The sequence below is a fragment of the Eptatretus burgeri genome, chromosome 16, assembly GCF_056783735.1.
Source record: "Eptatretus burgeri isolate ZD-2024b chromosome 16, Ebu_testis_v1, whole genome shotgun sequence".
In the NCBI taxonomy this organism is placed as follows: domain Eukaryota; kingdom Metazoa; phylum Chordata; class Myxini; order Myxiniformes; family Myxinidae; genus Eptatretus; species Eptatretus burgeri.
The window spans coordinates 29,267,501-29,293,487 of record NC_140976.1 but is presented as its reverse complement, the minus strand read 5'-3'; the positions used below and the strand labels follow the sequence as shown (position 1 = coordinate 29,293,487).

The window sequence follows — 25,987 nt, the reverse complement described above, 5'->3', positions numbered from 1 at the left end:
TTAAATGTTTTCAGCTCGTCGCGTCGATTCTTTCATTGACTGAGCATTTCTTGTGTTGGGAGTTAGAAAGCCGTTGGTTTGCCGTAAAAGGGGGCCAATCGGACCGACGGTTCTCGGTGATTAAGCCGCTCAGAATCGCGCACGGGGCAGGCTCGCTTAAGCGGCTTGTTCCGTACGAGTTCCGTCGAGGGTGGAATACCCCGGTAGTTGGATCACATGGGTATTTAGGTAAATTGAAGATTGGCAATCGACCCTACCCCACGTGGTCTGCCCATTGGCGTATTTCGGTTCTTGCACAAGGACCCGTCGGCCGCGGAGTTATCCGGGCGGTGATCTATATTCTGGGCGATCGGTCAGGCCGACTCGACTTGCGGCTCTGTCAGAGCGGTCGGTTCGCGGCCGACCACCGGCACCGTAACAATATATATATATATATATATATATATATATATATATATATATATATATATATATATATATATATATATATATATATATATATGTTAGTGTTACATTTATATTTGATATTTCTGAGCAGAACTATAAATTCGAGTAATTTCATTTTTTATCTTTTACAGGTGACCCTTGAAGATTTGAATGAAAGACCATTACGATGTGCCAACACGAATTATAATTGCTGAACTTTCCTTTAAGTATAGAAGTGGTGTTGTTCTGCTTCGTTGCAGGGAGTGCATGAATTAAAATTGACATTTAAAAGATGTAATTTTTAAGTGGTAGACCTGTAATAATGTGGTTAGAGTATACTACAACACAACTCCCATGTTTGTACTTCACTTTAATTTTATAAATGTATTGTTTTCTTTGACTACCGTTGTTTTATTACAGAAATAAATGTGTCAAATATAAATGAGACACCCTGTACACGTATCTCACAGTAAAAGTTACCACACTCGCACAGTTATTTGGAAGCATGTACGTTTCATCTTGAGGAAGGGAACAGCTGGGTTCGGGTACTGAAACGTGGACCAAACATGTGCTTTAGAACTCGTATACCTTTTCTGTTCTGCCTGTACGAGCCTGAACCAAGGTTTATCTTTCCTGTTCACACTGTGCTGTGTATATAACGTGAGTGCATAACGAAGGGGTAATAAATTCCGTTTAAGATGTGATGGTAACTGAAACAAAGTGAAGTACAAACCACGTAGGTCAGAGAATGATCGCTGGGCAGCGCATTGTCCAGGTGTTTTTACAGTTATAATTATAATTCTACACTGTTATAATTATGGTCAGGTTCATGCCTAAGGTCAGGTTTGATGGAGCAGGGGAAAGGACAAAGTTGCACGTGCATGGACCGTGTACTGTAAGGAGTCTCCCACACACCTAAAATAAAACAAAATGAAACAACCTCAATTTCACTTCAAATTATACAAACAAGCAATTATTATGTTATATAATGGGGACACTATTGTTGAAAATAAGCTCAAATGAGCTAAGATCCTCGTCCCCTTAATGATGACGTCGTAAAAACGAATATGACGTCATTGTGATGTATGAGGTTTGCGATAAATTATCTGTGGTAATGCCCAGCTTGATTCTCGCAAACAAAATTCAAACAGCTTGCCTGGTTTCGGAGATAATGGTATAGGCGATTTCCATTAGCAGCGATATTATGACATCAACTTTTTTTTCTACGAAGAATTTCCAAAATCAGAGATGGTTACTGCCTGTGCGTGGGCTTTCTGCATATACATGGCAAGTTTCACGAAGATCCAATGAAAACTCTGGGTTGTGAAACAAAAATGTCAAAAAATAGGAATGACGTCATAAAAATGAAATGACATCATAGTGATGTATCATATGTGCGGTAATTCATCTCTGCTAATGCCCTGTTCGATTCCCGCAAACAGAATTCAAAAAGCTTGCCTAGTTTCGGAGATAATTTTTTAGGCGATTTCCATTAGCGGAGATATTTTGACGTCATAACTTTTTTCTAGGAGGAATTTTCAAAATCGGAGATGGTTACTGTCTGCACAGGGTATTTTTACATATATATTATATGCCAAGTTTCAGGAAGTTTCGATGAAAACTGTAGGCTGTGAAACAAAAAAGTCCACAAGAATAAGATGAAGAACAACAACGTGAGTAAGACTTTGAGATTCTCCACGAGGATCTAAAATTGATCAGAGAAATATATATATATATATATATATATATATATATATATATATATATATATATATATATATATATATATATATATATATATATATAGTATATATACATATAGTATATATGTCACCGTGGGTGGATTTCCTCCTTTCATTACATCGACCACAAATAAAGAAGTGGAAAAGAAACAATAAAATAACATGGAAAAGAAACATAATTGTTTCAATGAAAGTGTTGAGTTGGTGTAAAAATACGAAACAAAACAAAAAATAATTTTGTAATAAAATAATATTGGAAATTAACCGTTTTCTGATCATCTCAGTTGGTGGAATTTTTTTAGGGGGCAGGCCACGGACTTACCGACCCCACCTCGTATGTGGTGCACGCTGCATCATTTACCTTGAATAAGAAATATGGCGTCTCCTTATAAATATTATTCTTCAATTGTTTGCTAAGACAACATGCATTGTCTGTATACAGTTCAAATATACAGAAGGAGATGCACTTTGTATATACAGTATGGTGTACAGTTCAAACATACATTATGGTATACCCTTCCAATATAGTTTGATTATGCAATTTGATTATACAGTTCAATTATATGGTGTGGTATATCGTTCATATATACAGGGTAATAGAGAAATTAAAAGTGCATCCAGTAAATGTGGATGTATGGCATGTACTTAATATATACAGTATGGTATACAATTTGATTATACAGTTTGGTATAGAGATAAAATATATACAGTATGGTATATAGTTAAAATATACATAAAATATATACAATTTGGAATATTGTTCAAATGTAGATTATGATATAGTTAGATTATACAGTGTGATATCGAGATAAAATATATGCAGTTTGGTATATAGTTCAAATATGGAGTTTGATATGCAGTTAGATTATACAGTGTGGTATCGAGATAAAATATATACAGTATGGTATATTGTTCAAATATAAAGTATGATATTCAGTTTGATTATACAGTGTGGTGCAGAGATAAAATATATACAGTATGGTGTATAGTTCAAATATAGAGTATGATATTCAGTAAGATTATACAGTGTGATATAGAAATAAAATATGTACAGTATGGTATATAGTTGAAATATACAGTGTGATGTAGAGATAAAATATATACAGTTTATTATATAGTTCAAATATACGACATGATATACAGTCAGATTATCCAGTGTGGTATAGAGATAAAATATATACAGTATGGTATGTAGTTCAAATATACAGTATGACATACAGTTTGGTATACAGTTAAAATAAACAGAATGGTATACAGGATTGTATACCATTCAAAATACAGTAGGATATAAAGTTCAAATAGACTACCTGATAAAATTCAAATATACAGTGTGGTATAATTAAAATAATACAATACATCATAGTGTTCAAACGTACAGTACAGTGTATGGTCAAATACGCAGTACAGCATACAGTTCAACTATACATTGAGGCATATACTGTAGTTCAACTGTGCAGTCTTGCTATTATATCAGCACACCTGGTATTAAAAAGTTACTTACGTGCAGTAATTACATTTTATTATGTACATGTGTGTATATTATAAATATGTTTACATCATGTACATGTGTGTATTATAAATATGTTTACATTATGTACATGGGTGTATGATAAATATGTTTACATCATATACATGTGTGTATTATAAATATGCTTACATCATATGCATGTGTGTATTATAATTTTGTTTACATCTTGTACATGTGTGTATTATAATTATGTTTACATCATGTGCATGTGTGTATTATAATTATGTTTACATCATGTGCATGTGTGTATTATAAATATGTTTACATCATGTGCATGTGTGTATTATAATTTTGTTTACATCTTGTACATGTGTGTATTATAATTATGTTTACATCATGTACATGTGTGCATTATAATTATGTTTACATCATGTACAGTACACATTTGTGTCCTGAGATGCACAAGTGTACAGTACATTTGCATTCACTGAATACACTTTTGTACAGTAGTGTACGAGATGCAGATGGCGTAGGCTTTTAGATTGGATCTATGTAATGGGCTTGAGCGCTTGGTACAGAGTTTGTTGGTCTTTATCAGTCGTGACTCAGACTAGTTTCTGAGTTCGACATAGGCCGACAGTCTCCACACATGTATGATCTTCAATAATTGCTCCTTATTCAATGATTTTCTTTAAAAAATGAAATAGTAATGACAAAACATAATAATAGCAATAATAATAATAACAAAAATAATATTAACAATAATAGTAAAATCTTCCACTTTCTGCGGATACCTATATTTTTCGACTATTTCTTCATTGCGACGATGTTCAGACACTCGAACGTCAAACATGTAAGAAGCGAGACCGGACGCCGACAAACCCCAAAGACCTGCGGAGGGCGCTCGTCCTTCATCGGGTCTACCGGGTCGCTTCAGATTTGTGTCTGAGTCAACGAATCTGGCTCTAACATCCCCCCACCTCGCTGGACAACCGGCTGTGGTCCCCCCTGACCGGACGTCTTGTATGTGGTTCACTTGCAGTTCCAAAGTGTCACATTTATCAACTCTCTGGCCGGAGGAGACAAGTCGCACCACGTCCGGCGTTAGAAAACAAAATTAAAACAGAACAATAGAGTTAATTAAACAACGAGAGATGTGCAGTTGGTGATTCACAAATTATTTATTGTGTGAGGCCGAAAATGCATCTCTTCGCATAGACGGGCGAGTATAACGTTGCAGTTTATTGTCTATAACAGTGTCCATAAAGCAAGCAGTGGCAACATTCAGATAACTTGCACGCTTTTGCAATTGAACCTCAATGTCGACCAACTTGGTACTTTTTCTAAGTTATAATTAGTTACTATTGATAATAAAATACAATTCACTGCGTGCACGATCTATTGGCAATGCTTTATTCTGACTGTAATTATAACCCTGTAGCGTTATAGTCCATTTTCACTTTATCCTGACGTGTGTGGCAGACATTGAGGCCTGTGACAATGGGTTCACAATATGTATAGTATATATTATATAGTGTGTATTGCATATATACCTCATACATAGACCCAGTCTGAAAGCCTACAGCATTCACTCTCATTGAGGAAGACCAAGAAGAAAGCTTATTTGGCTGAAAGCTTGTCGCCATAAAGATCGTTCAGAAGCTACATCCATCCGTGACTCATTTAATTTCCTCCCGTTATATATATATATATATATATATATATATATATATATATATATATATATATATATATATATATATATATATATATATATATATACACACACATTTGTGTGTGTGATGTACTCTTTACAGAGGGTTGGTGCTGCCAAAACAGTTTCTTGGAAAGGGTTATATGCTGCATGGGTGGTTTGCCTTTGCCTCCCAGCATTGCTTTTCCATGTTTTACTTTTTTAAATCCTGAGCGTCAAGCAAGGAAGCAGCACATGCCATTTTAAAGTCTTTGGAATGGCTCGTCCTGAATTTACCATCACCGATCGAGTCTGGATATACAAAGTATAGCGGATGCTCTAACCATCACCGACCGAGTTTAGGTATAGTCTAGTCTAGTGTCGTGTAATATAATTCTGTATGGTATTGTATAATATAGTTCTGTTTCGTTTCGTTTAGTATACATTAGTATAGTATCGTATAATAAAATATAGTATTGTATCGCGTAATATCATTCTGTATAGTATGTGGGACTCTTTTAAAGATTTCATTTTAAGAGTCTTTTAAAGGATGTAACTTTGTTTCACTTTTAAGGAACTCAAATTTTGGGACTCTTTCAAAGGAATCTCAATTTTGGCCTCTTCGAGGGCCCTTTAAAAAGGCGCAAATTTTGATTGATTAGAATCTGGAGGCGGCGATAATGGGATGATTGCGATCGCCATGAAGAATGGGCTCGTTAACCAGGACACGTTTTATCCCGAGCACCGGGCAAAGCGGTAACCCAGGAGGCTCCCGCAAGTCCAACTCCCATAGTCCAGCAGTGTCACACACATCAAGGCTCCCGCATTTATCATCCGTTAAACATTACGCGGCCGGTCGCGCCATTCCCTTTGAATTGCTTATTAATTACAGAACTGGAGTTTTGGAAGCGACAACACATGAACCGAGTCCGGCCTTCGACGCGACTCACCGGAGCGAGGGACGGGTGGGGGTAAGGGAGGGTGTTTTTTGGGGGGGGAGGGGGGGGGTTGAGGGTGTTTGCCCGCGGACTCACCTCGCCGATGTCGAAGTTCCCGGCGCATTGGCCACACATGAGAGGGAGGTCGCCCCGGCCGGAGAGCGAACACGCGGACGAGATAAGGCATCCTCAGGCAGGAGCTTGGCACCAAGAACAGAGGCAGACTTTATGAGACTACAGGCAATAAAAATGATAGAGAGAGAGAGAGAGAGAGAGAGAGAGAGAGAGAGAGAGAGAGAGAGAGAGAGAGAGAGAGAGAGAGAGAGAGAGAGAGAGAGAGAGAGAGAGAGAGAGAGAGAGAGAGAGAGAGAGAGAGAGAGAGAGAGAGAGAGAGAGAGAGAGAGAGAGAGAGAGAGAGAGAGAGAGAGAGAGAGAGAGAGAGAGAGAGAGAGAGAGAGAGAGAGAGAGAGAGAGAGAGAGAGAGAGAGAGAGAGAGAGAGAGAGAGAGAGAGAGAGAGAGAGAGAGAGAGAGAGAGAGAGAGAGAGAGAGAGAGAGAGAGAGAGAGAGAGAGAGAGAGAGAGAGAGAGAGAGAGAGAGAGAGAGAGAGAGAGAGAGAGAGAGAGAGAGAGAGAGAGAGAGAGAGAGAGAGAGAGAGAGAGAGAGAGAGAGAGAGAGAGAGAGAGAGAGAGAGAGAGAGAGAGAGAGAGAGAGAGAGAGAGAGAGAGAGAGAGAGAGAGAGAGAGAGAGAGAGAGAGAGAGAGAGAGAGAGAGAGAGAGAGAGAGAGAGAGAGAGAGAGAGAGAGAGAGAGAGAGAGAGAGAGAGAGAGAGAGAGAGAGAGAGAGAGAGAGAGAGAGAGAGAGAGAGAGAGAGAGAGAGAGAGAGAGAGAGAGAGAGAGAGAGAGAGAGAGAGAGAGAGAGAGAGAGAGAGAGAGAGAGAGAGAGAGAGAGAGAGAGAGAGAGAGAGAGAGAGAGAGAGAGAGAGAGAGAGAGAGAGAGAGAGAGAGAGAGAGAGAGAGAGAGAGAGAGAGATCACGTTCAAGGGAAAAGCAGAAGAAAGGAGTCTTTAATGCATTGTGTCCACACGCCATGGAGGTTCTGAGTCGGCTCCGCTCCGGCTTTGTGCGTAGTTCTTCAATGTGAGTATTGAAGCCGTGAATGTACGAGCTGTTCCTTACAGAGCATTCCCTCACTCGCTCCTCACTCCTCTTACCCCAAACATTCCAACTCATCAGCCTCGCACCAGCACCACAACATCCACCCCCTCCCCATTTTTCCCAGCACTTCAAAGCGCGCACGCTCCAGTGCATGAGTGTGTACATGCATGCGTCCATGGAAAATTTCACTCCGTGCTCTGTGGACAACACTTCGAGGAATCTTTTTGCTACATGATGTTCTGCAGCTGATGATGGTCCTGTAACTCCTCCCCACGTCCCTAAAGTGATGGGTACGTACATGTACCATGAATTTGTGAATCCGTTGTGTCACAAATATGAGATCCGTACAGGGAAGGGCGGGGGTCAAAAGTCCCCCCCCCCCACCATTCCTTAAACAATAAAGTCCTGTATTGGTCCTTCTAAGGTGGACAGAGGTTATGAATTCATCCCTGTTGGTTTGTCTGTCTGCTTGTCTGTGAGCAGGATATCTCAAATAGTTATGGATGGATTTGGACGGAACTTTGTGGACAAGTTGGGTGTGCAACAAGGATGAAACGATTCGATTTTGGTGAAGATCCGGATCAAGATCTGAATACTATACTTTTTAAAGTGAGTCTCCATCATTAAGAGATAGGGCCAAAAAACGATATATAGCACGATATCTCAAAAATCGTTATGGACAGATTATGACAAAACTTGGTGGATGAGTTTGGTCGGTGACAAGAACAAGCCGATTACATTTTGGTTCAGGTTCGGATCTGGATCCGGCCTATCAGTGGGATACAAAATGAACTATTCTGCCTGGTGTAGCTATGCGCTCTACCAAGTGCCTTTCTTGTTGAGTTATTGCTTCCCTAAGTTTGGTGACTTCTTACGTCATTCCAACAAGTCATGGTTTTTCACTCTGAAACCTTTTGAAAAGGGAAACTTTTCGACTCCCTCCCCCTCCCCACTGAAACCTGCATGTGTGTCGGTAACTTTAGGAACATTTGCTTGTAAACATGCTTCCTCATCCTACTGTATACAAACGTGTTTACAGGTTGGTGTACATGACATGCACATGTCTTGGCAGTAACCACATCTGCTCGCAATTCCATTAACAAGGTGATGTGGCAGATCTGTCTGCAAAACCACAACCATCAATACATCACACGGCAGGGATTCACGGTGTCTCTTCCTACGAGATGTTATAAAAACGTCAAAAGGTCTGGTTACCTGTGCACGCCATTGCGTGCACGTGCGGCATCTTAGAGGACACCTTGATTGATAAAGCCGGCTGTGAATCCAGTAGCCATTCTTGTGCACAGGATAATAATGTTGTGGTATCTTCTAGACCAGTAGTTCCCTCAACATTTTTTTTATCCTCGACCCAATATTTGAAATCACATTCACCTTGCGACCCAAATGGTACAGGTACCTACGATACAAAAATTGTCAGAGAAAAAGCTTTTGATGTGAAACCCCGCTCAAAAATTGGGATTTTGAGGGGGGCTTTTCAAGTTCGGATTGTGACCCTGGGTTTAGGAACCCCTGTTCTAGACGAAAAGGACGAATAGCAAGTTCCTCCTTTTATTTGTCATGCCTTGTATCGGCTATTGTCCAGCATTTGCGCAATTATCAAATCCAAAATGCCTGGAATTCTGGGCTTGGCAGAAGAAGGATGCTCTCAGTAAGAAATGATTGAATGAATTTGTGAGTGTGTCTCAGCAGGAAAACGAATTCACATTCAAGTTTCACATCCAGACCTCATTGCGCTCCCGTGAGAGTCTGTTTGTGTGATTGGTGAGTTGGAAAGCCAGAGCAGCAGTTGAAGTGGGTGAGGTTTTGACAATCCAGGAGGGAGAGGGAGACAGAGGGAAAGAAAGATGTCGGGTGGGGAAAAAGGGGAGGATAGAAAGGGAGAGAGATGGATAGATATGCTTGTGTCCCTTCAAGACAAGTATCATATTTGGAGTCAGGTGTTAGTCGATTTAATTTTAAGCCCAAATGGTCACCAGACACTCGCACTTTGGTCTCAAGAACAGGCCTGAGACGCATCTTTAATGTATCAGTAAAAAGAAGTGAGCTTTTGCTTTCAGCATGCCACGTCGGTTGTGAGTACAGATCATGAAGAGGGCAGAAAACAAAGTCCTTCAGAAGAGAAATGGCTCCTGTCCCTTACTGAGTGACCGACCAGCCACAGAGGCGACGGTTTCTTCATTGCTCTAACACTGCTCATGCTATCAGATGGCCCGCAGCCACAACAGACAGGGTTTGTGTGCTAAAAGCGTCTTTTGTTCCACAGGCCACTGTTTGAGTGACCCCAATAAAGTTGGAGTGTTCCTCAACTCTCCTCTCTCTCTCTCTCTCTCTCTCTCTCTCTCTCTCTCTCTCTCTCTCTCTCTCTCTCTCTCTCTCTCTCTCTCTCTCTCTCTCCCCCCCCCCTACATGGCACCTTGCATGATGAACGAAAGAACATGAACTCGTATTGTACTGTCTTTCAGCCAACTATGGTGAGTTTTATCAAAGTACACCATACCGGGGCATCATTGGCACACCATAGTGTCACCTCATAACATATACCGAGCAATGCCATCTCACCTGCATCTTCTTCCTGTTGGGACTCCTGTATCACCCTTTGGCCGGGCTGTCAATCAGGTGCTGCCGGTGAATCGGAAACCCAGGAGCGATCGATGACCCTGAGACGCCCGCTTCCTTGCCCTGCCCCCTTCCGTGGCACGGAGGCAACACAAGCCGGAGGACTTGACAAAATCGATGGCCCATGCTTAGAGACCTCGGACGTGCCTGCCTAGCATCGACGTCCAAAGGCAGTCTTTCATTGTTTCCATGGGGAGAGTGTAGGACAGGAACTGAAAAGCATTTCTTTAAGTGATGCTTTTATAAAGGCCTTTTTGTTTGTTTATTTATTTATTTATTTATATTCATTTCAAGTGTAAAGGCTCTCTAAAGGAACGAACATCTCTTTCTCTTCAGGGTTCAGTGTTGTCTAAAATCAATGTGCAGCCACTCTCAACTTGTGGGCCTGGATGGTAGCTTAGTAGGGTGCAGCCTGACCTCAGGTGTCCAACAGCATGGCCAACATGTTATGAAGTTGAATCTAATAATTGAATTGAATGCCAAGTCGTTCCATGTTTTTGGCCCCTTCTTATTTAAAAAAGAAAACTGTTCCTGTGTTTTGGGTTTCGTTTCACTTTCCTCCAACAAAGAAAGTACATAAGGTTGTGTGCCTTCCTTGTAAGTGTGGAGCCTGAGTTCGATGAGAACCCTTCATTTTCATCGTGATAGCGTTGGGATGTAATAAATTTTTTACAACTGTCATTATTTGATGTTAGAGACTACAAATCTGTCTTTGGAGTTGATGTAAACTATCACAAAGTCGCGTTACCATTGTACGCCACCTCTTTTCGGGTCGTGGTTCATGCTACCTACCCATGTGGATCTCTTTCTGTCTTTCGAAAAACACACTGGTGACATTCTTCCCGTGTAAATTGATTCTTCGCCCCGCTCTTGGCGCCGCTACACGTTGATCCTCCCCGGCTGCGGCCAAAATCTGCATCAGAGAGACCACATGATTCCTCTTATCGATGATGTGGAGAGGCTGTGATTGATCTGGAGAATATGTTTACTAATCCGGGTCCAATTGGAAAGCGTTGCGCTGAAACCACAACACTTAACATTGATTTAAGTGAACCACGGTAAGTGTGCATCTCAGCTAGCCTCTAATACCTGTAATACGGCATGTGTATGGAACACGCCAAGAGCCGTTATCAGCTGCGGCCGCTGCTACACGGTATTGTTGCCTGAGTCACGTGCTAACAATGCCCTCAAGAGAGAAAAAAAGAAATATTTAAAAATAACTTTACTGCCACAACTTCTCGAAGAGCATGAGTTATTGCCTTTCATTGCATTTTCAATGAAAGTATGTGGTGAGCTAAGGGTCACCTCAGGTAGGCAAGTAGGTAGGTAGGGTGTTTGTATTTATTAATGTCGGTCTTTCTCTCTCCACTGTTGTCTAAGGGTCACGATGACACAATCACTTCGTGATTATTGCATAATGTCCTTTATCAGGATTCGTCCATGGTCCTACTCAGTGAAGGACGTCTTCATCGGGGTTGTTGTCTACGGTAATTTGTGCTGAGATCTCTCTTCGGATCACTGGATTTACTCCGGTTGAGATTACTCCTGTCTGATTTATCTTTTTATTGATTGGTCAATCCAGTCTGACGTCATTGGTAATGTCTTGGGTAACGTAAATCATGCATTTGTGCCAAGTACCCTTCATGTTATAACTCGTAGGTGGCAGTACACACCAGACACATGTAGGCAAGTATTTTTAAAGCTTGTTCATCTTCCTGATAAGGCCCAGACTCCAAAACGTGCTTCCATCGAGTGTTTTAAGGCTTACAAAAGAGCATGTGCATATATTCCACGCCAGACAAGTACATTAGTGTGTTCACTTCAAAATCGACACACGATTTTGGATTCTAACCTCAAGATGCCAGAATCACAGCTATGCACAAAGGTTGGGAATGCCAAACAAGTCGAGCATGCCAATGCTGAGGCTTAAATAGCAGACTTGTACACTTTTCCTTTGGGGCTGTTATTATTAATCTATTATGATGTCTCTTTCTTTCTCTCTTGCTGATGAAGTCTTCAGGCAGAACCCTTATCGAAGACTGATGCTTAAACGTTGACCTGCACACTTCCCCATTTGGGGGTTATTGTTATGAATTTCTAAGGAGAGAGATCTCAGTATTTGGGGATTCAGTTCGTTTGAAGCTTTCTCACATCTGATTCTCTTTTCATGGATTGGTCGATCACTCCAGTCCGACGTCACGTCTGATGTGTTATGATGCAAATGATCCATTTGCTCAAAGGAGCCTTCATGTTATGTGGTGACACACAGTAGGCACTGCCTGTAATCATGGCACCATTTTAATTTGAAAAGATCATCGAGTGTTGGCTTTGATGTAAACGTTGCAAGGCCTCATGAGCTTTGCAAACTCATCCTCCTTTTGGGTAGAGTTATGCATAACGGGTCTGTGAAGATTGCTTTCGTCTTAACTGGTATAAGTATTATCACCCTACTTTCCTCACTGTATGAGAGGATTGATTCGATCGGTCAATGTTTGTGTATGGTGTTAACAGGAACAAAGGAAGGCCTTTTAAATGTAAGCAGTGGATGGAAACAAAAGCAATGTATGGAAAGGTTACATTTTCCAAGAGGCCTGGCTCAGCCAGACTTACCTATCTTCGATCCAAGGCTTCAATCTATCTCAGTGGTAAGTTCACACTTTGTGATCTTGCACTGCATTACCATTGGTATATCATCGTGTAATATATATATATATATATATATATATATATATATATATATATATATATATATATATATATATATATATATATATGTATCTTCTTCTTCCACTTTCGGCGAGCTCCCATTAGGGGTCGCCACAGCGGATCAACGGTCTCCATTTCATTCTATCCTCCACATCTTCCATTGACACTCCAACCACCCGCATGTCCGCCCTCACCGCATCCATGAACCTCTTCTTTGGCCTTCCTCTTCTCCTCCTGCCTGGCGGCTCCATCTTCAACATCCTTCTCCCGATATACTCCGTTTCCCTCCTGTGCACATGTCCAAACCATCTCAATCTCGCCTCTCTCACTTTGTCTCCAAACCGTCCTACCTGTGCTGTCCCTCTAATATACTCATTTCTTATCCTATCCATCCTCGTCACTCCCAATGAGAATCGCAGCATCTTTAACTCTGCCACCTCCAGCTCTGCTTCCTGTCTTATTGTTATCACCACCGCCTCCAAACCATACAACATAGCTGGTCTCACTACCATCTTATATACTTTCCCCTTCACTCTTGCAGCTACCCTTCTGTCACAAATCACTCCTGCAACTCTTCTCCACCCACTCCATCCTGCCTGCACTCTCTTTTTCACTTCTCTCCCACACTCTCCGTTACTTTGGACAGTTGATCCCAAGTATTTAAACCAATCCACCTTCCCCACCTCAACTCCTTGCAACTGCACCATACCACCACCCTTCCTCTCATTTACGCACATGTACTCCGTCTTACTCCGACTGACTATCATTCCCCTTCTCTCCAGTGCGTACCTCCACCTCTCAAGGCTCGCTTCAGCCTGCTCCCTACTCTCCCTACAGATCATGATGTCATCCACGAACATCATAGTCCATGGAGACTCCAGTCTGATCTCATCCATCAACCTGTCCATCACCATTGCAAACAGGAAAGGGCTCAGAGTCGATCCTTGGTGCAATCCCACTTTAACGTTAAACCGGTCTGTCATTCCTACCGCATACCTCACCGCTGTCACACTGTCCTCATACATATCCTGCACGATCCTCACATACTTCTCCAACACTCCCGACTTCCTCATACAATACCACAACTCCTCTCTTGGCACCCCATCATAAGCTTTCTCTAAATCCACAAACACACAATGTAACTCTTTCTGGCCTTCCCTATACTTCTGCATCAACATTCTCAAAGCAAACATCGCATCAGTGGTGCTCTTTCCTGGTATAAACCCATATTGCTGCTCACAGATCATCACCTCTCCTCTCAACCTAGCTTCCACTACTCTTTCCCACAACTTCATGGTGTGGCTTAACAACTTTATCCCTCTGTAATTTCCACAGCTCTGCACATCACCCTTATTCTTGAAAATCGGAACCAGTACACTTAATCTCCACTCCTCCGGCATCCTCTCACTTTCCAAGACTTTATTAAACAATCTGGTTAACAACCCCACTGCCATCTCTCCTAAGCACTTCCATGCCTCCACTGGTATACCATCTTGGCCAACCGCCTTTCCACTCTTCATCTTCTTCATAGCAGTCCTCACTTCATCCTGACTGATCCATCCCACTTCCAGATTCACTATCTCCACCTCTTCCAACCTTCTCTCTCTCATTTTCTTCATTCATCAGCTCCTCAAAGTACTCCATCCACCTTCTCAACACACTCTCCTTGCTCGTCAGCACATTCCCATTTGCATCCTTTATCACCCTAACCTGCAGCACATCCTTCCCAGCTCGGTCCCTCTGTCTTGCCAATCGGTATAAATCCTTTTCCCCTTCTTTTGTATCCAACTTCTCTTACAGCTCGTCATATGCCTTTTCCTTGGCCTTTGCCACCTCTCTTTTTGCCTTTCGACGCCACTCCTTGTACTCCTGCCTACTTTGTTCATCTCTCTGACTATCCCACTTCTTTTTCACCAACCCCTTCTTCCTTATACTTTCTTGTACTTCCTCATTCCACCACCAAGTCTCCTTATCTTCCTTCCTCTGTCCAGATGTCACACCAAGTACCTTCCTAGCTATCTCCCTCACAACTTCTGCTGTCGTTGCCCAATCATCCCACCCATCTTTACCACCATCCAACGCCTGTCTCACCTCCTCCCTAAATTTCATGCAACAGCCTTCCTCCTTCAGCTTCCACCATCTGGTCCTTGGTTCAGCCCTCACTCTCTTCCTCAACCTCACCTCTAAAGTCATCCTACAGACCACCAATCGATGCTGTCGAGCTACACTCTCCCCTGCCACAACCTTACAGTCACTAATCTCTTTCAGGTTGCATCTCCTACTTAAGATGTAATCCACCTGTGTGCATTTTCCTCCACTCTTGTATGTCACCCTGTGTTCCTCCTTCTTCTTGAAATACGTGTTTACCACTGCCATTTCCATTCTTTTTGCAAACTCTACCACCATTTGCCCTTCCACATTTCTCTTGTTGAGACCGTACCTCCCCATCACCTCCTCATCCTCTTTATTCCCTTCCCCAACATGTCCATTGAAATCTGCTCCAATCACCACTCTTTCATCCTTGGATACACTCTCCACCACTATATATATAAAAATATATGTATATATAGAGTATGTGTACATGTATATAATATATATGTATATATATATATATATATATATATATATATATATATATATATATATATATATATATATATATATATATATATATATATATAATGGTGTCCCAAGAAAATATACAACTTTTAAAATGCTTCGTTTGATCCTAAAAAAGCAGTAATTTTGTCACTAATGCTTCATTTCTTGTTGCAGAGACCCTGAAGTTTATTTTGATACCAAGCAAGCGCCAGAAAAATGTTTGTGTGATTGGTGAGTGCAATCCAAGAGCACAGGCCTAGACTGACCGTACAACAACGGACGAAAATTGTTGAACTTTGGCACCAGACGAAAAGTGTCATACAGGTGCAACGTCTTTACTCGAGACATTTCGGTATCCACGTGCGCCATGCACCAAACTTTCGGACAATAAAGTGCACCATCGCAAAGTTTACCAATGTGGGAACCATCTGTGACCTTCACAAGGGTCACAGTGGTTGGAAGAGAACAGGTCGTAGTGAAGAAAATGTGGAAATGGTGAGACAGGCAGTCGTTCAGAGTCTAAAAAAATCGGTTCGACGACTTTCTGCCGAGACAAACATTCATAAGAGCACCGTTCAGAGGATCCTTCACCAAGACATTCATGCCTTTCCAGACAAAATTCAAACGGAAACGGTGCTTACTGATCAGCAGAAATGCAAACGACTTGACTTTGCAAATTGGTTCTCAGGAAAGTTGGAGGAAGATGCAGACTTCCTCAAAAAACTTCACATGACGGACGAATGCCATGCTCACTTGTCCGCGGAGGTAAACAAGCAAAACTTTCGGTACTAGGGAACTGAAAATCCTGGTTATGCTTCAACTGAACTGGTGCCTCGATCTGTTCTCAAAGTCACCATGTGGGTGGTGGTTGGTTGGTATGGGATAATTGGTCCATACTTTGAAGATGACCAGGGACGCACTTGCACAGTAAACCAGAGGAACTATCGCGAAATGATTCAGGAATTCTATCTGCCTGAGCTACGTACTCAGACCCATAGGAGAAACAACCTGATCCAGATGAGAACCCAGTGGTTCCAGCAGGATGGGGCACCGCCCCATACAGCCAGGGAAACAAGGCGTTTTCTCAACCAACATTTTGAGGGCCGCTTTATCTCCCTCTACGAAGACGTTGAGTGGCCACTGTATTCCCCTGACCTTACTCCTCCAGACTTCTTCTTGTGAGGGTATCTCAAGGACAGTATCTATGGAAACCCGAGGCCTCAGACTCTTGATCAGCTGAAGGAAAACATCCACCGAGAAATCCAGAACATTCCTCAGGAAACGTTTCCCAAAGTGATGGAGAACATGACAACGCGTTTGCAGGCAGTGATCGGAAAACGTGGAGCCTACGTTGAACATGTAGTCGAAAAGAAAACGACGATTCCATACCAAAATTTGAAATTTTGGTGGCAATTTTGACATTGGTACAATAAACTTCAACCTTTCAGCTTTCTATTCAGCCATATCATTTAAAAAAATATATGTTCTGACCATCCTCTTTGCAGATAAAAAGTTGTATATATTTTTTTGGGACACCCTATATATATATATATATATATATATATATATATATATATATATATATATATATATATATATATATATATATATATATATATATATATATATATATCAAGTGTGTCTGTGTGTTTCTCTGTGACCTATGCACGTGAAAAGTACTGGACTGATCCTCACCAAACTTCACATACTGACAGAATATGTACCCGGGAGTGTCTCGATGGAAAAGAATTTTACTTTCGACTTCCAGTTTCCGAATTATGATGTCGTCACCTGATTGTGTGTTTCTCTGTGACCTATGCATGCGAAAAGTACTGGACTGATCCTCACCAAACTTCACATGCTGACAGAACATGTACCCGGGAGTGTCCCGATGTAAAAGAATTGTACTTCCGACTTCCGGTTTTCGAATTATGACGTCATCACCTGATTTCGTAACGTTAATTTTTCAAGTTCAGCCGATTGACATGGGGCCAACGCGATATACAATATATCTAACATATGATCTAACAAGTTTTTGTTTGTCTGTTTGTTTGTTTGTCTGCATGTGCTAATCTCCTGAAAGGTGAAAGATAGGAGCTAACCACTGAAACAAAAAATGTCAGGATGGGCCCCAGGAAGGTTATAGGCTATGTGGCAAGGCCCCTCGGCCGGGGAGGGGGTGGAAGGGGGTGTGTTTCCCCCTCACCAACCCCCTTAGCCTATGACTGCCATGGCCCAATAGGGAACTGATACTGTGCTCGCGTCAGACATGTGTATAGAAGATTAAATTCATTCAAAAAGAACCCGGGCAGCGCCGGGTGCATTCACCTAGTGTGTATATATATATCCCTATTGTAATACCAAGCTTGCACCTAGTGTGTATATATATATCCCTATTGTAATACCAAGCTTGCACCTAGTGTGTATATATATATATCCCTATTGTAATACCAAGCTTGCTTGTTGCTCAAGCGACATCATATATCGGAGGTGAACTGGGATTCATCGCGCATAGTTGACATTGTTATTCCCAAAGAAGTAAGGCGCCAGTTCTGAAAGTGCTTCATGGTACAGGTTGAAGTCTCCTTCTCTGAATGAGTGGATTAGGGTGAAATATGGTGAGCTCCATGTCCAGCACCAGACTCCAGAACTGGAACTGTGGACTCTCTTGCCTCCGTTGTTCACACCAATCTTCAAAGGTTAGATCTGATCTGTTAGACTCTTCAGAGTGGTAGTCATGGTATGCTTCCTTCATCAGTTTGTACAAGCTGCATGCAGTGATCTGGTGTGCTTGTCTTGTCCTGGTGACACTGGATGCAGACAGGAAAGACTCTGCTGTACCAGATGAGGCAATGCCACTGTCACCATCTTGAAAAATGGCCGCCATCTTGGATTTTCAAACGGCCAATTGGGCAGATTTGATCAGAAAGCCCTGCAGAACAGAAATGGCAAATTTGATGCTTGTATCATAATTTGCACGATTTTTATACTATCTACTACACTATATATGTATATGTATATATATATATATATATATATATATATATATATATATATATATATATATATATATATATATATATATATATATATATATATATATGTTTTGTATAAGATTGGTTTTGGACGGTTGGGCTTACACATTTTTAAAGAAGAAGATGAAGGCGCTTCCAACCAACACTTAAAAACTAGATCGACTCCGCTAATTTGAGCAAAAAAGACGAGAGCAGACCCGGTCTCAGGGCAACGTTTCGCAGGCTTCACAGCCGGCTTCATCAGGCACAATAGACTCAACAGACACAATATATATATATATATATATATATATATATATATATATATATATATATATATATATATATATATATATATATATGTTCCATTTGTATCATCCCCTTCCTCTTTTTGCCATGTTTGAGCTTGTTCCATCCATCCCATGTGTCCTCTTTCCGTTGACCTAATTCTTCCCCATTTCCCCATTCTTTCTCCAAGTGTCTCTCTACCTGATGTTGGTATGTTCTCCTCTCCCGCAATCCCATTCCACTCTGTTCTTCTTGTGTTTTTTTTTTAATGTTCTGGTCCATTCCATGTTCTCAGTATTCCATGAGCCTCGACTTCATGTACAATGTTAATTTTTTTAAACGATTAAAAAAATAGTGCAAATTATGAGGCTCGTTTTGGAACGATTGGAGATCATTGTGGGTTCCCCCATCCAGCTATCCAGCTCATTAAGTGAATAGCTTGAACCAACCTGGGAGCTGTCATGGAGCTCACATCATGACTCACAGCTGGAAACATGTCGAGTAATACTCTAAACACAAGAAGAAAATGGAAACAACTTATAACGATACAATCGAGCAAATCAAAATGAAACCTCTTGCCTGTTGGTGGATTGAGAAGTAAATAGTGAAGCATTAACAGTCGAGATGACAATATATACACTCGGTAGATCCACTCCCTGATTCATCCATGACCTCTTCCTACACTACCACTTGCTTTGTCTCTACTCCTGTCTCAGCATAATAAGTCTTTCGAATAAAGACTGAAGCCTGATTTTGTCTTGAGAGAGGAATTACTTTCCAAAATCAAGCATCCTCGCCATGAACCCACCTGGTGAGAAATAAAGCGTTTTTATAACATTTTACATAATGCCTTTGGATGTCTTCTTCCTCAGAATAACTCCAGCATCTGTGCACGAATGAGTGTGGTATTCATGTCAGCAACTGTTAAATGTACATTGAACTCGCGTTGTAAATCATTTCCCACTGTTAGATTGCAAGGGCAGCTGTCTTTTTCATCTTTCAGATGGCCTTCTGAAGACCTCCATGGTTGAATTAACTATATGCCTAAATGCAATCTTACAATTTGACACTGTTATCTAAGTGTAACCTCTTTGTAAACACTTTTTGCTATTCTACTGTGAGTTTTACTTTGCACACACTTGGCCTGTTTTTGCATGCAATTGGCCGTTTTTTGAATGCAATTGGCCTGTTTTTGCATGCAATTGGCTGTTTTTGAATGCAATTGGCCTGTTTTTGCATGCAATTGGCTGGTTTTTGCATGCAATTGGCCTGTTTTTGCATGCAATTGGCTGGTTTTTGCATGCAATTGGCTGTTTTTTGCATGCAATTGGCTGGTTTTTGTATGCAATTGGCTGGTTTTTGTATGCAATTGGCTGGTTTTTGTATGCAATTGGCTGGTTTTTGCATGCAATTGGCTGGTTTTTGCATGCAAGTGGCTGTTTTTTCAATGCAATTGGCTGTTTTTATCCCACGCCGCGTGGCGGAAGGGGGATATTGTTGTCACCCGGGTCGTCCGTCCGTCCAGCTGGCTGGGCGTCAACATTTATAGCTGTGAATGCGATAACTCATAAACTGTTCGCCATAACGATTTGAAATTTGGGTCACACATGTACCACCTGAAAAGGAAGAACCCTATTGATTTTGGGCATGGCCGGATCCAAGATGGCCGACTGGGGCGGCCATCTTGAAAAAAATGTTTTTTGTAATAAATGGAAAACCGCTTATCTGATTTCAATTATTTTTGGTTACTACGTTCCTCACCCGTGGGGAACTTTTTCCAACATGGTTTTGGCCCGCTCGGACATCACATATGGCCGCCAGGCAGCCATGTTGAAAAAAACGACGTTTTCGCGATATGGGCTCTAATTTTTTTTCTTTTCTGATGAAACTTGCTGGAAATATAGGTAACGGAACGAAGTAGGTTGCTATTGAATTTCGGCCATGTCGAACATCAAATATGGCCACCAGGCAGCCATGTTGAAAAATGACTATCGCGAAATAGGCCCTAAAAAAATTTTTCCCAACGAAACTTGCTGGGAGGGTAGGTAATGGGACAAAGTAGGTTGCTATTGAATTTCGGCCATGTCGAACATCCAATATGGCCACCAGGCAGCCATCTTGAAAAATGACTATCGTGAAATAGGCCCTAAATTTTTTTATTTTCCAACGAAACTTACTGGGAGGGTAGGTAATGGGACGAAGTAGGTTTCTATTGAATTTCTGCCCCGTTGGACATCCAATATGGCCGCCAGGCAGCCATGTTGAAAAAAACGATGTTATCGCGATATAGGCTCTAATTTTTTTCTAACTTATTTTTATAACAGTCTATACCATGTATGTACTCCTATGCTAAGCACACCATAAACAATATATTTTTGGTCCAATTTAAACTTTTTGCTGTATCGCTCAAAAGACATGATGACCAAATGGTGTCATGTTTCCAATTCACCTCCCTCATTATCTGGAATATGTATGACCTTTTTCAATGGCGGGGGATTCCTCATCTCTGATGGGTATGTTTTTACATGCAATTGGCTGGTTTTTTGCATGCAATTGGCTATTTTTTTACATGCAATCGGCTGTTTTTTGCAAATCGGCTGATGGGTATGTTTTTACATGCAATTGGCTGGTTTTTTTGCATGCAATTGGCTGTTTTTTACATGCAATTGGCTGGGTTTTTTTTACATGCAATTGGCTGTTTTTGCATGCAATTGGCTGGTTTTTGTATGCAGCTGGCTGGTTTTGAATGCAATTGGCCGGGTTTTGAATGCAATTGGCCAGTTTTTGCACACATATTTTGCACACATAAAAAAATAGATGGTGCCAAAGGTCATAACGACGTACACTAGTCGTTGGGTGTTTCATCTCACCAAAATTTCATCTTTTGACATCCAAGGTCAACGTCTTGCCTGTCTGACAGAACCTACTCCAGCTCGAACTGATGCAAAAATGCTTAATGTCCAATGCACTCCTTTTATGAATATGAGACCCCAGGTTGGCAACTCAACTCCATTCATTGTTCTCCTTCTCTCGATCTTCCAGATTCTGTCCAGGTTTATTCTTCCCATCAATCAGTCATTTAAGATGTCAGCTCATCATCACCTATAGCTAAGAGGTAAGCACATAATGTCTTTGAGCTCTTCAGTGTGGTTTGAGCCCCAACCATTGTTTATATGCCATTGATTGCTGGTATCTTGGTCCAATTCCACATTTCTGATGATGAAAGTGGGAGCAAATCAATAGGAGCAACTATGAAAGTATATTGAATCCTGGTACAATAGAATATCACTGCACAGGACTGTATTTCAAATCCTGTGTTTATTTCTCAATCTCTGCCCTTCCGATCTTTTCTTATTCTTCTATATATGTTTTCCACTAACTCGACCTTCGCTTCCAACTGTAAGTGTTTATGCTATTCTGTCCATTGGCTTTCAGCTCTTCCAGCTCTTTTCAGTCGATACCTGGATGTGAAAAAGTAAACATTGATACATAGACCAACATTCAACACTGTCCAATTGCATGTATATATCAGAAATAAATTTATGAGAGAGAGCACAACACCTCCTCCCACCCCTTGTATACATATATGTATCCTGTTTATATGGAGTCTTTTGTTAGCCTGATGTTGGCTTAGTGGTTAGGGTGGCTGGCTTGAGATTTTAGGCTGGCTTGAGATTTTAGGCAGGCTTGGGATCTTAGAGTCTTGAATTCGAGCTCCGTTGGCTGCTGAATTAACAGCACGTGGGGTTGACTCAGCTTGTCATCCTTCTGAGGTCATTGAAATGAGTACCAGTGTACTTGTTGAGGGGCACAGCATCAGCAGCACAGCTGTGTTTTCAAGAAATGATAGTTACACAGTAGCCAAGCTGCGATACACAAGAACAGAACAGTCTTTTGTTCAGTATACTGAACATTTTCAATTTGAAGTCCCCTGAGAGTCCTCCAGTGTGGACATTTAGGATACTGAACCAATGTGGAGGTGGGAATCTTGCCCCACCTATAACGACACAAGCATCTGCTCCACCTGGGTCAACCTTGCATTCGGTTTATTTATTTTGTCTATACATGACAGGCTCGTGGAAGAGCGAGAGCAGAATGGAATTTTTTAGCCTGCACACGCGGAGCAAAAAGCAGGGTTAAGCAATTGGCCACGTGCATACGTATGTACGTACCTATGTGTCTGCATTTTGTCAAGGACGTACATCGAAAACCGTTCAAAGGAGGGATTTGAAACTTTCCCACATGTTACATGACCATTTGATACAGCACATATTGAGCTTACATCAAAAGTTTTCAAAGCATATTTGGATACCTTTAAGAAGTGTAGATAGATCACGTCGCTGTATCCACTTTCCGGCGGTATTCCAAGGGCCTCCGTCTGGCCATTCCCCAGGCAGATGCCTGGCCCATTCCCATCTCCTTGAGTTGGTTATCAACCTGCTGCAACCACGAGGCACGCGGTCAGCCCATTGGCCTCCTGAACTCATGAGGCTCCCTCACTGAGAGAATGTGGTGAGCAGGATCAGTGTCAGGAAAACGAAGTACATGTCCATATAGCCGCAGCTGATGCTCATGGACTATGCAGGTAACAAATCTCATTTAAGTCTCTCTCAGCAACCACTCATTGGACACAAAGTCTGACCAGCAATAGCCATGGATTCTGTGAAGAGACATGGTACCAAAGGAATTAAGTCTCCATCTCAGATCCATGGTCAGAGTCCAACTCTCACATCGGTACAGCAAGACTGGAAGCACCAAGGACCTGAAGACTTGGACTTTCATCCTCCTGCACAGGTACCGACAGCACCACACCCCATGATCCAGTGAATCCATGACTCCCCAGGCCAGACTCAGACGTCTATTGACCTCTGTCTCACAGCCAGCGGAGACATGAATATCACTGCCAAGGTAAGTGAATTTCAAAGTGACCTCAACATCCTCACCACAAACAGGTCCAAATAAGATAGCAGCATCCAAGATGTCATTGAAAGCCTGGATCTTAGTTTTGACCAAGGAAACCCATAATCCCAGTGGCTCTGACTCCTCATTCAGCACCTCGAGGGCCCCCAAAAGGATATCGAGAATCTCCGCAAAGATGACTGCATCATCTGCAAAATCAAGGTCAGAGATCTTGACATTTCCAAACGATTCACCACAGCTTGATCTCTCCGACATCCTCCCCAGAATCCAGTTCAAACAAGCACTGAAAAGTGTGGGGGCCAGTACACACACCTGACGAACTCCAGTAACAACTGGAAATAAGTCAAAGATGGTATCACCACATCTCACAGCACTCTCAGTACCAGAGTATAGTTCAGACATCAGATTGATCAGATTTGGTGGCACCCACGAAAACCATGAATCCTCCAGAGGGCATCACGATTCACTGAATCAAACGCTTCACAGAGATCAACATAGGCTGCAAGCCGCCCTGCTGAAAATCTCATCTGCATTCAGTAAGGACCCGAAGAACAAGAATACGGTCAATCATTGACTCTTTGGTGTAAAGCCTGACTGCTCTGGGTGCTGTTACTCAAGCAGATGGTGGCGAACCCCATCCAGAATTATCCGAGCAAAGACCTTGCTCAGCACTGAGGGCAGCATCACCACTCGGTAGTTGTTCCAGTTCTGGGGATCACCATTCCCTTTCCAAAGAGGAACAACAAGGCCCCTCTTCCAGTCAGTTGGGATGATGCCTGTATTCCAGATAGAGTACAGAACTGCATGCAATGACATGAGCACAGCATGTCCACCAGCATTGAGAAATTTGCCATGGATGCCACAGATCCCAGAGCTTTACCCCATTTCAACGGGTTCACCACAGCCTATGTTTCCATAAACGAAGGCAGATCACAGTTGGTTGAAGGGTCAGCAATCATGATAGCAACATCCCTGACATCCAACTCAACAACTGGTGGCTCAGCCTGGTACACCCGCTTAAAGTAACTGGCCCAACGGGCCTTCACTTCAGACTCCTCTGTCAAGAGCACACCACCCTCCACTCTAACTGCAGTACACCAAGGGATGAGCTTGGAGGAACGCAATGCTCGAATTCCCCTGTAAGCAGGATGAGAATCGCTTGACCACAGGTGATGCTCTACCCCCTCACAGATTCCTCGCACATAGGCCTCCTTGTCCACCCTCAGCACACTTACAATTTTATGCCTAAACTGCCTTAGCAGCTCAGCTCTGCCATTAAGCCTGGCCATGCAACTCTGATCAATGGTATCCAGTGTCCCTTGAGAGATAAAATTCTTCTTTGCCCGACGGTGAGTTCCAAGAAATCCACCGGCAACATTAAGGATGGTAGTCTTGAAAGCACTCCACAACTCTTCAGGATTCTCCAAAGCAACCAGACCCCCCAAATCCCCACTCAGCCTGTTCACAAACTCCTCAGCGACCCTCTCATCCTTGAGCTTGCCAACATCCAGGATAGGCTGGAATGTTACTATTCTCCCGGATTTATGCCGCAACTTCAGAGTTGCTCCAACAAGCCTGTGGTCAGTATTGAGGAATTCAGCACTCTGGTAGACCCTGCAGTTCTGCATCATCCTCCAGCAACCATCAATGAGCACTTGGTCAATCTCCTTTGCCACACCATTAGTGTTGGAAATATCAAGTCCAGGGATGAGCCTGTGGGCACTAAAACCATGAACCAGCCACCCAACTTAGTGCTATTCTGGTTCACAGTTCCAGATCCATGGGGACTGACACATGTCTCATAACCATCCCTGTCAGTGCCAGTTGATGCATTGAAACCCCCCAAGACTAGAAGAGTATCTCTTCTGGGGCACTGATCAACCACAGACTCGAGCACAGCATAGAATGTGTCCTTCACTTTGAGATCACTTGACTCTGTACACTCGCATGTATGGAGACCAGGGAAATGACACCCAAGGAGTGATGATTCCTGAGTCTCATAATACGCTCGTTGACTGGTGTTAACTCAGTTATCATTGGAGCCAGCTTATTGGACACAGCAACAGCAACTCCTTGGGCATGGTAACCATCAGAGTGACCAGACCAATCGTAGGTGTAACCACCCGACATGATCTCGCCAATCTCTGGTCTCTGAACCTCAGAGAGTACTGCAATACTGATGCTCAAATGCTTGAGCTCAGATGACAACAGATGGTTAGGACAATGTAGCCACCCACACCAAGGGACTGCCTCGGATTAACCCAAGGAGACCGCCGTCTGGTGGACGACACCTCAGCACCACCCCGATGATAGGTTTTCCTCCTATCATCAAGGAATGGGGGTCCTGAAGGGTTTGCTCCATTCCCGTCATCTGGTAAGCTGCTCTGTGAAGGGCATC

The 25,987-nt window shown here is 42.2% G+C and overlaps 1 protein-coding gene and 2 long non-coding RNA genes across 3 annotated transcripts in view; 2 read left to right on the top strand and 1 right to left on the bottom strand.

Annotated features, from left to right (window-relative positions):
• LOC147010792 (uncharacterized) overlaps positions 1 to 1,176 on the top strand; it is a 26,756-nt gene extending 25,580 nt beyond the window's left edge. Inside the window, exon 3 of the long non-coding RNA XR_015052508.1 lies at positions 579 to 1,176. This is a non-coding gene — a long non-coding RNA (uncharacterized LOC147010792). The remainder of the gene's footprint in view (positions 1 to 578) is intronic.
• Positions 1 to 6,468, bottom strand: part of PPM1D (protein phosphatase, Mg2+/Mn2+ dependent 1D) — a 79,382-nt gene extending 72,914 nt beyond the window's left edge. Inside the window, exon 1 of the mRNA XM_085860262.1 lies at positions 6,364 to 6,468. Within this exon, the coding sequence (XP_085716388.1) occupies positions 6,364 to 6,454 (91 nt within the window). The 5' untranslated portion in view covers positions 6,455 to 6,468. The remainder of the gene's footprint in view (positions 1 to 6,363) is intronic.
• A 788-nt stretch (positions 6,469 to 7,256) lies between these two features.
• LOC147010790 (uncharacterized) lies at positions 7,257 to 8,144 on the top strand. The gene is made up of 3 exons (XR_015052606.1): positions 7,257 to 7,405; positions 7,548 to 7,713; positions 7,907 to 8,144. It is a non-coding gene; the product is annotated as an uncharacterized LOC147010790 (long non-coding RNA).
• The last annotated feature ends 17,843 nt before the right edge of the window (positions 8,145 to 25,987 follow it).